A 14,819-nucleotide genomic window follows, 5' to 3' on the forward strand; every position below is an offset into this window, starting at 1 on the left:
CTCTGTCCCCCTCTCTCTGCCCCTGTCCCGCTCACGTGCACATTCTCTTTCTCTCAAAAATAAATAAACATTAAAAAAAATTTTTTTTAAGAAACAATCGTATGGAAGCCAATTTGACAATTATATTTAATTTTTTTGGAAAAATAAAAAAAAATACATAAATAAAATTTAAAAAGAAACAATCCGGCAAAACAAGCACTCTCAACAGCATCTGTGTGATTTGGCTCCAGGGTCAGGGGCGAGGAGCCCAGGACCGGGAAAAAGCTTATGCAAACACCTGTGTCACTTCTACAGTGAGCCTTTTATTCTTTCTACTCAAATCTCCTTTCTAATGGATACATTTCGTTAAGACAGCAGCCCCAGATTTTATTCTCGAATTTCTTACTCTGTCAAACACAAAAGGCATGGAATTGAGATCAACCAGGAAAAGGATGAGCACACGTGCAAACGATCCAAGGCAACGGTGACAATACACAGAAAGGATCAGACTGCAACAAGATTACGTATCGAACTCAAGAGAACAGAAAGGAGCTAGCAGAAACCAGGAGACTCCAAATGTCACACAATTCTTTACTAGAAAGGCAGAATTTCCCGGCTATAAGACCAAGGTTGAGAGTTTGGGTTTGAGAGGAATCCTTTTCAAAAGCTGAGGACCTGCAACCGTCTAGACAGGAAGTGATCAAAACACAAGCAAATATTCTGACTGAGTCACGCACAAGGGAGGGAGGTGTATTAGGGATGTTAAGGAAGTGGTGAGGGGAGAGCTAACTATACAGGCAAAAGGGATTTTTAACGATACAGGAAATGGTTGGGAACCAAACACCGGGGAAGTGAGTGTAGACTGATTCTCATCGGCCAGATGATGAACACACCCACACACACACACACACACACACACACACACACCCGTGATTTAAATCTCTCTGCAGCTCTCTGAGATAGGTCTGATCCCCTGTAGATGTGAGGAAGGATCTGAGGGGTGAAACAATGCAAGATCACACTGGACTAGGAAACCCAGGACTCACAGCTCTTTCCGCTAGACCACCGTGTCAACCAAGAGACCTCCAAAAAGGCCTCTCTGTGTGGAAGACTGGATAAAAACTGGGACATGCAGAAGGAACAGAACTCCTATCAGATCAAACCAAGCTATTCACATGCGTGCCTGGGGATACATAATACAGCCACGCTAAGACGGATGGTAGGTTGGAACAGTTTAGGGTCCTGAATTCCTGAGACTGTAAAGGAAATAGCAGAGAAGAGAAAATGCAAGTAGTCTGATTTGAACTGTTGGGGCAAACATGAACATCTAACTAGGAAGCTTCTCACCTAAAAAGGGGGACAGAAAGCCTGATCCACTTGGCAGGAAACAACTCGCTTTATCACGGGCAAACAGAAGTTACGTTTGCCAAAAGAAAGATGGTTTCTAGAATCAAGATGGAGATGATTAAGGAAGAACTCTGGGACAGTCTTTTTTGTTTGTGTTAATGTTTTTATTTATTTTTGAGAGCGAGCAAGACAGAGTGGGAGCAGGGGAGGGGCAGAGAGAGAGGGAGACACAGGATCCGAAGCAGGCTCCGGGCTCCAAGCTGTCAGCACAGAGCCCGACGCGGGGCTTGCACTCACGAACCACAAGATCGTGACCTGAGCCAGAGCCCGATGCTTAACCGCCTGAGCCGCCCAGGCATCCCTGGGACAGTCTTGAAAGGGAAAGCATTTCCCATGGAGAGCCAGTGCCCGCTGTGAGCTCACTACTGGGGAGATGCGTGCCTTTCTGTGCCCTTCATCCCAGGTGGACTCAGGAGCAGCCGAGGGCAGGAGGATGAAGGGCAGAGACAGGAGTGGAAAGAAGGTGGAGGAATGATTTTCTCCAGGTCCAAAGGGCAGATTGTGACTTCTAGCTAACACTAACCAGAGCTGGTGTTTTACATGTATTTGTGTAATTCTCTAATTAATGCCTGTACCTCGTCAGATTGAGAATGCCTTTGGATGGGGACTTTGGAGGGGTGAAGGGGGCAGAGAACATGTTACTTTGCTCACTACTGTATCTCTAGTACCTAGTACACGGTAGAGTCTCAATATTTAATGTTTAATTAAATAAACACAATTCTTACAAGAGCATACAAATTTTACGGGTGTTCTCCTTTAAGAAGATTCAATCCTGTAGGGCGCCTGGGTGGTGTTGGTTGGTTGGTTGAGCGTCCGACTTTGGCTCAGGTCACGATCTCACGGTGTGTGGGTTCAGGCCCCGCATCAGGCTCTATGCTGACAGCTCAGAGCCTGGCACCTGCTTCTGATGCTGTGTCTCCCTCTCTCTCTGCCCCTCCCCTGCTCACGCTCTGTCTCTCTCTCAAAAATACACATTAAAAAAACATTTTTTTAAAGATTCAATCAAGTGAAGATTCAATCATAGATAAGAAATTTTTTTTTTTTAATTTTTTTTTCAACGTTTTTTATTTATTTTTGGGACAGAGAGAGACAAAGCATGAACAGGGGAGGGGCAGAGAGAGAGGGAGACACAGAATCGGAAACAGGCTCCAGGCTCCGAGCCGTCAGCCCAGAGCCCGACGCGGGGCTCGAACTCACGGACCGCGAGATCGTGACCTGGCTGAAGCCGGCCGCTTAACCGACTGCGCCACCCAGGCGCCCCAGAAATTTTTAATTTTTAAAGTATTTTGTTGCAATGGAATCAATAAATTAGTATGTTACGATCACATAAAAAGTGAAAACAATGTTGGAGCGCTACAGCCACCGTGGGAAACAGTGTGGAGCTTCCTCAAAAAATTAAGACTAGAAATACCATGCACTACTAGGTATTTGCCCAAAGAAATGAAACCACTGATTCAAAAAGATATATGCACCTCTATGCTTCCTGCAGCATTATTTGTAAGAGCCACGCTATGGAGCAGCCCAAGTGTCCGTGCACAGATGAACGGATAAAGAGATGTATATACGCATGATGGAATGTTAATCACCAAAGAAAGGAGATCTTGCCGGGTGTGGCAACGCGAATAGACCTAGAAGGTATGATGCTAAGTGAAACGAGTCAGAGAAAGACAAACACCGCATGATGTCGCTTTTACGGGGAATCTAAAAACACAACAAAGCAGAAACAGACCCATAAATACGGAGGACTGATGGCTGCCAGAGGGGAGGGTGCTGCGGGGCCGGGCAAAATGGGTGAAGGGAAGAGGGAGGTCAGAGAGCGCTCCCTGTTGGTGACAGATGACGGCTACAACTTGTAGCGAGCAGAGTGTTCGACTTTTCAAAACACTACGTTGCACACCTGAAACTAATGTAACATCGTGTGTCAACTATGCCTCGTGAAAAGTAGGAACTCGGAGATGAGCGAGTAAAATCAAATAGACTGTCTAGAATCACCACTTTTGTTCACGTAAAGAAAAAATCCTGAAGCACCGGAAGCTGAACGCTCCTAGAAGGTGGGGGAAAACAAGCAAAGATGGGAAATAAAAAGAGAGACCTGGAGGGTCCATCCAGGGAGTCCAGCATCTGCGTAACTGGCATTTCAGAAAGAGCAAAGCAGGGAAACAGAAGAGGGGAAACTGAGCAAGAAGCCGCTGCTGGTTCGGCTGACCCAGGAGGGAGGTACGCTGGCGTGGCAGGTGCTCGTAGGAGCTGGGGGTTCCGCGAGGAGGGGATGGGAACCGGGGTTTCAGCGAGGATGGGACGGCTCCGAGCGCACGCTCTGTGACTGTGGGCCATGCAGCAGACCGGGGCCAGGGATCTCGGGATCTCGGAGGCAGACAAGGCCTTTTCGGGGGGCGTGTGAGCAGACCCAAGGGAACAGAGGGAATGGGCTACATGAGGGTCTCAGAGACACTCTAGGCAGAGGGGAGGTGAAGGCCAAGGCCCGAGGCAGCCACGGCGAGAGTGCAGCAGCCGAGGGGGAGCAGCCAGGGTCGAGCCTGGAGCACCTGCTGGGGTTCAGCTGGGGGCTCGGGGACAGGGGATGATGGCCGAGTCTCCAAAAAGCTCACGCCGGCTGCTGCCGAGCAGCGGCCTGTGCAGGACAGTGAGAAGCAGGGGGCACGTTCAGAGGAACAACGACAGATAGGACAGATAGGCCCCGAGCGGGGGGGCCAGGGAGCTGGAGGGCAACATGCAGTCGGGGCAGCGCTGTCTGCTGAGGACCACGGACACGGGCCCTGGGAGACGACAGGGGAGGGGGTGAGGGCGGGCACTGAGGTAGGACAAACGAGAAGCTGATGAGGGGCCCTCAGAGATTCGGGACCATCAGGCTTAGAAGGGTTCAGAAACCCCCACAGAGAGCCCAGGGCAAGCAAGTGTGGTGTTGACGGGAGCAGCATACAGATGGAACCCAGGGTGCCCTCGGCGACCCCGGGACTGAGCCGGGGGCCACCGATGCTCCGGGTAAGGAGCACCCGCACGAGGACTGGCAGGGAGCCAGGGGGCAAACCAGGAGAGGGTGGCGTCCGGAAACCAAGTGGAAAAAGTGCTTTGAGAATAGGGAGCGACCAGAGGCGTCAGGTTCCGCTGACAGGCCAGGGGACGTAGAGGCCCAGGAGTCATCGCGGGGTCTGGGGGAGATGGAAGCCGAGGAGGGCATCCGAGGAAGCGGGGCAGGGGCGGTGTCGAGAGGAAGCAAGAGACATGGGAGCAGGACGAGGGATGCTCACAAGTCCCCCGAGGGCTCCTGCTTGAGAACAAACAGGTCAATGACTGAGGCAGAAGCACCTTTGAACAAATTTGTGTTTTTCCTGGAATTTCTCTTTTCTTTGCTTTATTTGCCTCGAGTGCCTCCTTAACGTGTAGACAGGAAGGGGATCGCGTGCGGGGAAGGTTCAAGAAGGGCGCCGTCCTAGCGCACACACGCGGAGACTGACTCCACAGAAAGGAACACGGTGAGGAAGCGAGGCGGATGCAAAATAAGAGTAGGACACGCACTGTGCGGGGGACAGGGTGGCTCTCCTACAGGGGGCCGTGCAGGGAACACGGGGCCACGTGGGTAGAGGTGCCGGCAGACAGATACTCGGTGGCGGTAGAGAGACTCCACTGGGGCCGTGTGTCGTCAGCGGCAGAGGAGGCGAAGTCGGCGGCAGAGGAGGAGAAGTCGGCAGCCGAGGGTGAAGGTGTCGGGGCCGAGGCAGAGGCCCCGGGGGGGCGCACAGGCGGGGACGCAAGGAGCACAGCATGGCTGCACCGGCCGCAGGGACCTCCCGGGGCTCGTGGGCGCCAGCGTGGGAGAGGCCACAGCGTGGAGCACACGGCCCCCCGGCTACCCTCCGGGCCCGAGGACGGGACTGTTCAGAGGCGGGGTTTGCCAGGCAGGGGCAGCAGGCCAAAAGGGCGGCGAGGGGGTAATCGTGACGGCGGACGACGCAGAAGCAGGGAGCAGGGATGGGAAGGGGGGCAAAGAACAGAAACAAGGTGGCAGACTCCTAGGGTGACGGGTGGTCCTGGATGAGGCCAAACCACTTTGGGTGAAGTTAGGACTAAAATCAGATTGGCTCCAGACCACTGCTCGGTGACGCTGGGTGCCGGAAGATAGGACAGCGATGCCTTCAAAGTCCCGAATGAAAATTACTTTCTTCCTAGAAATCTATAAAAAGGGCAAACTGCAAATGAACGTTTTCCATAAGACCTTGGAAAATTCACCTCCCACACGTCCTTTCTAAGAAAGCTGCTTGAGGGTACAGTCCAGTAACACAAAGGAGTAAACCAAGGAAGAGGGAACTACAGGATCCACAAAACCATGCTCTAACCCGGGAAAGCAGTGATGCCCATGACCACGACTGTGCAGAAGACCTAAGGAACCACCAATCAGACTGGGCAGTGTCCACGAAGGAGACACGCGGGGGAAGCAGGGGCGGGGGGTGGAGGGAGGCAAAAGATCAAGCTTAATCGGACAAAGTAAAGACAAAGCCTGGTTTTGAAAAAAAAAAAGAAGAAGAAGAAGAAGAAGACAAAGATGAAGAAATTCTTGGAAAATTAAAATTTGTTCTAAAGGCAAAAATCCTAGAAACCACTCAACCCCCTCGGTGAACAGTATTTACACGGTCCTAGTAACGTAAACAATGTATTGATTTTCAAATTAAAGTCAAATTTTTTTGGTAATGTTTCTTTTTTTTGACAGAATGCAACCAGGGGAGAGTCAGAGAGAGAAGGAGACACAGAATCTGAAGCAGCCTCCAGGTTGAGCTGTCAGCGTAGAGCCCAACATGGGGCTCGAACCTATGAGATCATGATCTGAGCCGAAGTCGGACACTTAACTGACTGAGCCACCCAGGTGCCCCAATACTGTACTGATTTTCAACACAAAAATACTAGGTAGATAAGCAGGGGGAGCTACTTAATTTTGGCTACAGAACAGACTATAAATCTCCAACCCTGGATGACAGAACATAGGAGGGGAGGGCAGAAGGACTCCTGGAGGGGAAGTCAAAAGTATTTATATCCTTCTTGCTTATGAAGAAAGAGGTCAAGAGACAATGTGTCCAGTTGACAAACCAACAAACAATGGTGAAAACACATCATGTCAAGTTACCAGGGCAATGATGGAAGATCTAAAAATCGTGACGGCGCCAGACTAGCAAGTGACAGTGTTAAATTAGATCCAGTCTATCTGTGTCTGTGACCATAAATCCTGAAGTCAACAGATTATGCCTGAACTTGATCAGTTTAGTGACATAAAGTCACCCATCGGAAGAAAGTGTTAAAAGGCAGTGGTCTCAAAGGTGAAAAGAGGCAGGACGGGAAACAGCACCTTTTAATTCTTCTACTCTTAAGGTCCTTGGCACGAATGATCTTGACCAGCATTTCACTTGACAAAACTCCTTTGACACAAATGCAATTTACATGCCTTTCTCCCACCCTGAAAGTCCTCTACTGAGAAAAGTAAGGCTGCCTCCCTCCCAGACTAATTTCAGGAGCAGGCCTCTCATGTCTCAGGTTAGAGCTGCCAGATGAAGCAGTGGGGGGGGGGGGGGGGAGAGTTGAAAAGTTTAAACCTATCTTAAACCTATCTTTCCACAAAATAACGGACAAGGAGATGTGTCCTCCGGTGGTTCTCGGGACATGCTCACAGAGCCCGGACAAACCCTTACTCCCAGAAGCACCAAATGCCATGCGGAGACACGCCCAGCATGAAGCGGGGCTGACCGAGAGCCTCACCTGGCCACTCCGCCATAATCCAAACCTTCTTCTCCCCGGAACTTGACCATCAGTCGCTTCTTCAGATCCTTTGGCCGCATCTTCATGATCTGGCGATAAGACTCCTGCACGGCAAAAAAACCCAAAAAACAAAAAAACAAAAACCGTCAGAGAGAAGAACGGGTCGCATTCTTACTGTTCTACAGAGATTCAAAGTTGTTGGTAATGGAGCCCGAATCAGGATAAATAGTCATTTAAATCTGAGTTTCATCTGATTCCTAGTCCGAATGTTGGTCTGATGTCCAGTGTCTGATGTGGGGTAGCCCCTGTCGCCTGATCTCCCCGGGTGTCCCTCAGGAACAAGGAGCTCGCGCCGGGCAACGTCGTACCCAAAGGAAACGCACACCCCCATTTTCAGCACAATCGCTAAAGGCCTAGGGACAGACATCCTCACCAGAGTCCATTTTCTCTACACAAATTGATTTTAATGAGGCCATACTAAGAACGACTTCTGTATTGTAACCAAAAGGAAGATGTCACTGGAGAATCTGAATAGTAAAAGAATTCGGAGCCTGTTTTTGTATCTGAGGTGAAAAATCGCATAATTTCCAGGGAGTCAAAAAAAGCAAAAAAGTATTTAAAGTAAGATCTATGGGGGAATGCCTGGGTGGCTCAGTCTGTTAAGCGTCGGACTTCGGCTCAGGTCATGATCTCACAGCGTGTGAGTTCAAGCCCCATGTCGGGCTCTGTGCTGACAGCTCGGAGCCTGGAGCCTGGAGCCTGCTTCGGATTCTGTGTCTCCCTCTCTCTCGGCCCCTCCCCCGCTAGCGCTCTTTCTCTCTGAAAAATAAATTAAAATGTTTTAAAAAAAATTTTTTTAAATAAAGTAAGACCTATGGGAGCTTACCCAAAACACAGAACACAGGCGGCTAGCCTAACCTTCAGCTACTTTTTTGAGTTTTAAGTGCAACTAGCTAAACGCTTGTAGATATTTTCAGTGATAAGGCACTTCAGACTCTTCCCCTGCTTTCAATTTAATGTAATTCAAGCTTTCCCATCCCAAGAGGGAAAGGGGATGCTGAGTGGAAATGATCTAGCAGCAAAATGTGAAGAATGCAGCTCTTTTCTCTCCCTGCTCAATGGCCATTCTGGCCAGTCCATCCATTCGCCTAACCGTCATCTGTGCCCGAGCATCGAACATGGCTCTGGGCGCTTTCAGCACCCAGTGAGGACGGCACTGGGCTGCCTGCCGCTGTGTCCTCACCTTCCGTGTTCAGGTCTCACCCAGCCTCTTTTGATCACTCCTGCCCATGATTCCACAAAGGCAGGCAGGACGCAGCCCAAACATCACCGAGACTTTACCTTCCAATCACCTGCCTTGAGAAAAGGGCCCTGTCTACAGGAGGTCCCGCCTGTTCGGTGGCCTTGATCCCACAGGGGAGCTGTATGAAAGACAACCCTTTCCAGGAACCATTGGATCTTCCCATTTCCAGAAAACACAATAAAGTGGCCACTTGGCCCCGAAGCTTCTCTGAGGAGGCGATGCCCTTAGGTGAGATGGCAAGAAGCAGAAGGAGGGATTGGTTCTGGAGAAACCATGCGGACTGCAGGAATATATAACCGGCACACAGAAGAGGATTTACAGTGTTATTTAGTGCTAGTTTCTGTGTGAGTCTCTATATTTTTGCTTCAGAAGCTCTCTAGCTTTTAAACTCCTACCACAGGAGGAAGTCCAGTCTGTCTCTCTATATGGCCATCGGTCCTGATAAAGCCCTGCAATTCGCTGAGTGATAAAATCGGTACCCGAAACACCAAACAGAAAGAACCTGCTGTCTGTCAACAGGGTTTAACAGTCTATGCCTCCCTGCTGGTCGCACCGAATTCCATACCTCAAATATTTCTTCTCTGGACACTTCGATGCGGCAATGACCAGCTTGGGGTTGCTGAAGCGAAAGCTCGTGTCTGAGGACCTTCAGCTTCTGGACTAAATCCCTCTCGTATCTCTGGGCAGGAAGCTCCTCATCCTCCACCGAGCCCTCGCTGGGCAATGGCAGCGGCTGGCTGGGCTCCTTTAGTTGGCACTGGTGACTTGAGAAGAACAGAAACATCAAGGTCACCCCAAAAGTAGCGGCCCAGGGAGCCACAAGCAATGCCCCCCACTGGTGAGGGATTGAGAAGCGAGCTCATCACACAGAACTGCAAGAAGAGATGTTCCCTCTGCTGACATAACCATGTATGAAGACACATAAACACTGATGGTGGCCACCACTGGCCTAAATACAGAGGTCCAAATATGGCTTCAATCAAGAAGATACCCCAGTTCCAAGCAACTGCTTACCCTACAGCTTATCACTGCTGTAAATAAAAACAGAAATTGCTGTCATTTATCACACATCTGGTATGTATCTGAGAGACTGACCGATGCATTACTAGATGCGCCTTGGTAGTCAAAATTCAATGGAGCTGACGTGAAGACTTTCACGAGCAGGTTATCGTACAAGAGCAAACAAGGCAAGTGCAATCTAATGGGAACTATTCCTCATTTTCACGACCAAGAGATTTCTAAGCCCACTGACAAAACTCCAGCAAAATCAAGGACTAGGACTAGTCCTAGTAGAGGGATAGTAGACTAGTAGAGGGATGAAGTGGCATTCGTCTTGTCCAGGTTTGGCCCCTAAGGTCAGGTGTCGTGAGAAGAGCCACACGGGGCTCTTACGTTCTTGAGAACACGACAGACCCAGAGCACTGACTGTGGGATCCAAGATAACTCCCAGGTCCAAGTCATCCAGGAAGGACGGGCCCAGGAAAAGGCTCTGGCAAGCAGCAATATGGACTGCGGCAGCCCGTCCAGATGGTGACGAGCGGGCACTAAGGAAGAGCCTGGTTTCAGGGGCTCTCGTGCCAAGGGCCACACACTCCCTCAGAGAGCCACGCGCGGAAGCTTTGAAAATGGAGCTGTACTGCCTAATGCTGTCATCTCAGTGACTTTTATTTAGGCTGCAAGCAAGAAAAGACGGCAACAATACAGTTTCAAAACTGTTCACAACTGAGGCGCCTGGGTGGCTCAGTCGGTTAAGCCTCTGACTTTGACTCAGGTCATGATCTCACAGTTCGTGAGTTCAAGCCCCGCATCGGGCTCTGGGCTGACAGCTCAGAGCCTGGAGCCTGCTTCAGATTCTGTGTTTCCCTCTCTCTGCCCCTCCCCAACTCATGCTCTTGCTCTCAAAAATAAACATTAAGGAAAAAAAAAAAAAACAAAACTGCTCACGGCTGTCCTGGGAGTTTAAAAACCCGCAACTGTCCACCAGACATTTATTATATTTTGCTTACACTTAACCTCCACTAATAAACAACACAGTCGATAAATTAAGAGAAATATTAGTAGAAAACATTAAATTACAAGCGTAAGAAATCTACAAAGATTCTGTACAAGTCTTACTTCATGATGTGATGTAACCTTGGGTCTGTAAACTGGGTTGTTCGGTTATTATGATCTACAAAATATATTCTCCCCGAGACTGTACTTCTGACTTCCCAGCCTGGTGGCAGTGGTCCGAGTTCATCACAGTTCACGCTGTTAAGGTCTCTGCCGAAATGGAAGAGAACAGACAGGTTTGTCCATCTGAGTGTGGAGGCACGAAACCAAAATGTCAGCAAGAGGAACCACAGGAGTCCCTGATCAATGCGGCCAACGTCCCATTCTGCTAAGAGGGACAGTCACGGCACGACTCACGCCAAACTCCCACCGAGTCCAGGACTCCGTGCTGCAGGTGGCAGCGAAACCCGACAGATAAAAACGGAGCTCTAGGAGGAGCCCGTGACCCTGATGGGGAACAAGGCTCATGGTCTATCGGGGGAAACAGCGTTTCTTCCTCGAAAGAGGGCCGAGTAGCAGGAGGTAGATGATTGTTGTCAGAAAACCATCTGAATTTACAAGTTAAATTAAATGCTCAAGGTCACAAAGGCGGCTTCACTTGAAAGGCTCCCAGAAGCGCAAGTTCAAGGGGATAGACTGACACCCCTTCAAAATCTCACAGTTCAGAACAGCAGCACCGGGAAGCGGCATTCTCGTGCTTTCCTTGCCTTTGTTACACGCGTGTCTCTGATTCTAACCTCTTGGTGAATGATCTCAGTACAATCCGGCCACATGGGAACACAACATTAGTGGCCAAGTTGCTTGTCTAATCAGCACAAAGCCTGACGTTTCTTACAGCGGGTACTAGAGACACCTCATTCGTTTGCAGGTAATATTTCCATTCTAATTATAGACACTGAATCTTAAATTCAACAGAGACTTGGAAAGTCAGCAACAAGAAGTCTTTCTCAGATGAAACAAGTGATGAATAAAAAGGATGTGAGCATTACTAGAAATGTTATTAGGTAGTAATGCTATTCTGAAACAAAACAAAACAAAACAAAACAAAATTTGGAAAGGAAAGCAAAACGAAGAAAAAAAAAGAAGAAACTTAACTCCATTACAGGGTGGGGGAGGGGCGGGGGTCTCTCTGACCTGGGCTCAGATGTATGGCCTTGTAGAAGGAAATCGCATAGAAAAGCTTCATCTCCCCCAGGAATGGTCCCCAAGGGACTGAGGCAAGAGGGACAGTAAAGTAGAAGAGAGAAAGGGTAATAGAGTCTTTACATTTCCTTTGTAACTTTTTATTATGGAAAACTTTAAGCATATAAAAAAGTAGAGAGAGCCCGCTAATGACTAACCAACCTCGACAATTATCAACTCGTCACCCTATTGCAAACCTAATCCCCCCTCCACTCCCCCCCGGGTTACTTGAAGCAAATCCCAGACGTGCTATCATTTCATCACCCGAAATGATATCAATATTGATATCAATACATCGTTGGTATTTTTAGTGTAAAATGGGAACAGCACATCTCGAAGGGCTTATTGGCTTTTCAAGCAAGGGCACGTGTGATTTCATCTAGAGCGAGGGTCTCTTTCAGTTACATGATCTGATCTCAAGACACAGGTTTGCTTCCTCAAGGACCCCCGGGCGGTACAGTAGCCGCCCACTGACCACGTGGAGTCTGAAGGGGGCAGCAGAGAGCCTGGGTCCAAGACCCTGGGATGACTCCTTCAAGCCCCAGGGGTGCTCCCTATCGCGGAGGGCAGGGGTGAGGGAAGAAGTGCTGGCGGAGGGGCGCTGACGGTGCACGTCCGTAGCAAACGTACCTTGGTATCCTGGGGTCGTGCCACGTGCTAACTCCAGTCTGTGTGTGCAAAAAGTAAACTTGCCCCTGCACCGTTGTCCTTTGCTCTGCACAAGAAATCAGAGGGCGCAATTAGTTCAATTCCAAAGAGTTTTCAACGAACCCTCTTAAGCACAGAGTCTAAGCTTCCTTTCAATATTCTTTAAAATCAGGGAGGAAAGGACAGTGGGTAGCTTCCGCCTGACCTCCCACTTGACAAGCCCCGTGGAAGTATCTGGGCGGCTCTCACTTCTTCCTGCCCACACCTGCGGAGGCAGCAATCTCCTTACTTGGCCACACCCCAGGAGTCCCTTCCATCTTGGTGCTGACCTCACCTTGGCCCCGTCACCTCCATCTGCTCTCAGATGTTCTGCTGTTCTCTGCACATCTAAATTCTATTCCTCCCTCACCGGGTTCTCCTCTCTGCGGCGGTCAGATGATCCCTTCCGTCCCTTCTTTCCCTTGTACCCGACGCCGAGCTTCCCACATTCAAATTACTGAACGCTCCATCCACCCTCATCCAGCCCACGCATCATTTTGGATTTTTTTTGGTATTCATTTGCCTAAAATTTTCACACGATTGCTAAACTGGGAGACTGGAGTGATTGCTGACAAATTCACGATGCACCAGATTTATCACCACCTTTTTTACTTGGCTTTCTTCTGACACGACCATCGCACGGCCCCACTCTGCAAATGTCCACAGTTACCGCACGTACAAGTTACTAAAAAAAGCTTAAGAAATGCAACCCTGCCGCTCACGCTCCGGTGTGGCTGGGTGGGTTCTCTCACCATAGCCTTCGGGCAGTTCTGGCGACTGGTGGCCGTGGGGACGGTTCTGAGGTGTCTGTAGTGACCCCCGGACCTCAGGATTTCGAAGTCGCTGTGCCTGGAGCCTTTGATCTTGACTTGGGGATTCCACAAACCTGCAGTCCCCTCCCCCAGCCGCAGCACCAGTACTGTCTGTGTAAGGGGCTGGCTCCTCCATGAAGCAGCTGAGAGGCCTTCCAGGTCCTGAGTCTTCATACACAGTTCTAGAAAGGAGAGCAGCATGGCACACATGGGAACACCGGCCCAACACAAGTGCCCAAAACCACACCCGTTTACTGTGCTTTTCTTCACCAAGATAGATGCCCCCAAGTGCCCAGCTGTACGAGATTCCTTCTGTCCCATCTAAACAGAAAGGTAGACTTTTTCATGAGGAACAAGCAGCCAGAGGGAGCCATCTGTCAAGTGCCATAGAGGCCACGGGCGGGATCTCATCCTCGGGGAGAGTTGAATGATTCAAAAACCCAACCTTGTACTGTAAGGAGCTCGCAAAATGAAATTTCGTATTTCTTGCTTTAAAATCAAATCCACGGGGGCACCTGAGTGCTTGGTCAGTTAAGCGTCCACTTCTGCTCAGGTCATGATCCCATGGTTTGTGAGTTTGAGCCCCACGTCGGGGTGCTGACAGCTCGGAGCTTGGAACCTGCTTCAGATTCTGTGTCTCCCTCTCTCTCTCTGCCCATCCCCCCCGGCTCTCTCCCTCTCCCCAAAATAAACATATATATATATATATATATATATATATATATATATATATATATATATATTTTTTTTTTTTTTTTTTTTCAAATCCATACTCCACTTTCCTTGTTACTTTACTCTCTAGTAGAACTTCAGGTTACATAAATACAGCAGTGACTTTAAGTGCTCTCTAACATAAATCTTTACCTCCTAAACCCTTTTAAGACAATTCACCTTAAAGGCTATTTTTTGAAGACTATTCACCTTAAAGCCTATTTTCCCTCATTAGCATTAAAAAAAATCATACATTGAAAACTTTCAAATATATACACAAATTGAGAGACTATCTCAACAACCCCCCCAAACTCGTCACCCAGCTACAACAATGGGCATCTCACAGCTACTCCTCCAGTGTCTCCCCTCTGCCAGGTTATTCTGAAACCAGTCCCAAAGTGTTTCCATTTCACCCTTAAATACTTCAGCTTATGTCTTGAGAAAACAAGGACTTCTTCCATCATCGTGACTAAAAAAAGTACACTCATTTTTTAAATATCATCAAATACTAGTGTCCAAATTTCCCCAGCCAATTGTCTCATTACTCAGAATATAAACAAGGTCCCCAACGTGCATTTAGTAGGTAGGTATGTCTCTTTAAGTCTCTTTTATTATGAATTTGTAGATTCTCTTCCTCTTTATTTCTCTTCCAACGGAATTGTTGAAGAGTTGTCTTCTACACTCTCCAGAGCGCCCCCTCCTGGATGCTGCTTAGGGTTCGGCAGCAATTTCTCGGTCCTCTTTCCAAGGGGTGTGTTAATGTCAGATTAACTCTCTTTTGTGCTGTTTTAGCAGCCATTAATGGTTACTGCCCAGCTCCATTAAGGCATTGGGGATCACAAAACTGTGATAGTGACCAATGAGCTTTTAAGTTTTTCTGTGCGTGTTTTAGGGTCTTTCTGCTGAGTGTCGTTATGAACTCA

The 14,819-nt window shown here is 48.9% G+C and overlaps 1 protein-coding gene and 1 long non-coding RNA gene across 9 annotated transcripts in view; one reads left to right on the forward strand and one right to left on the reverse strand.

Moving 5' to 3' along the window:
* LOC131501105 (uncharacterized) overlaps nucleotides 1–14,819 on the forward strand; it is a 39,405-nt gene that overhangs the window by 19,385 nt on the left and 5,201 nt on the right. The gene's annotated exons all lie outside the window — the stretch shown is intronic.
* Nucleotides 1–14,819, reverse strand: part of SMURF1 (SMAD specific E3 ubiquitin protein ligase 1) — a 110,665-nt gene that overhangs the window by 12,304 nt on the left and 83,542 nt on the right. For 6 of the 8 annotated variants that reach the window (XM_058710796.1, XM_058710798.1, XM_058710797.1 and 3 more), the window contains 6 exons: nucleotides 13,126–13,367; nucleotides 12,317–12,401; nucleotides 11,639–11,716; nucleotides 10,568–10,714; nucleotides 9,018–9,216; nucleotides 7,150–7,253 (listed from right to left, as the gene is read on the reverse strand). In XM_058710796.1, coding sequence (XP_058566779.1) covers nucleotides 7,150–7,253; nucleotides 9,018–9,216; nucleotides 10,568–10,714; nucleotides 11,639–11,716; nucleotides 12,317–12,401; nucleotides 13,126–13,367 — 855 coding nt within the window. The remainder of the gene's footprint in view (nucleotides 1–7,149; nucleotides 7,254–9,017; nucleotides 9,217–10,567; nucleotides 10,715–11,638; nucleotides 11,717–12,316; nucleotides 12,402–13,125; nucleotides 13,368–14,819) is intronic. The other 2 variants (XM_058710801.1, XM_058710800.1) reach the window with 1 other exon arrangement.

This window comes from Neofelis nebulosa, chromosome 18 (assembly GCF_028018385.1).
Source record: "Neofelis nebulosa isolate mNeoNeb1 chromosome 18, mNeoNeb1.pri, whole genome shotgun sequence".
Classification (NCBI taxonomy): domain Eukaryota; kingdom Metazoa; phylum Chordata; class Mammalia; order Carnivora; family Felidae; genus Neofelis; species Neofelis nebulosa.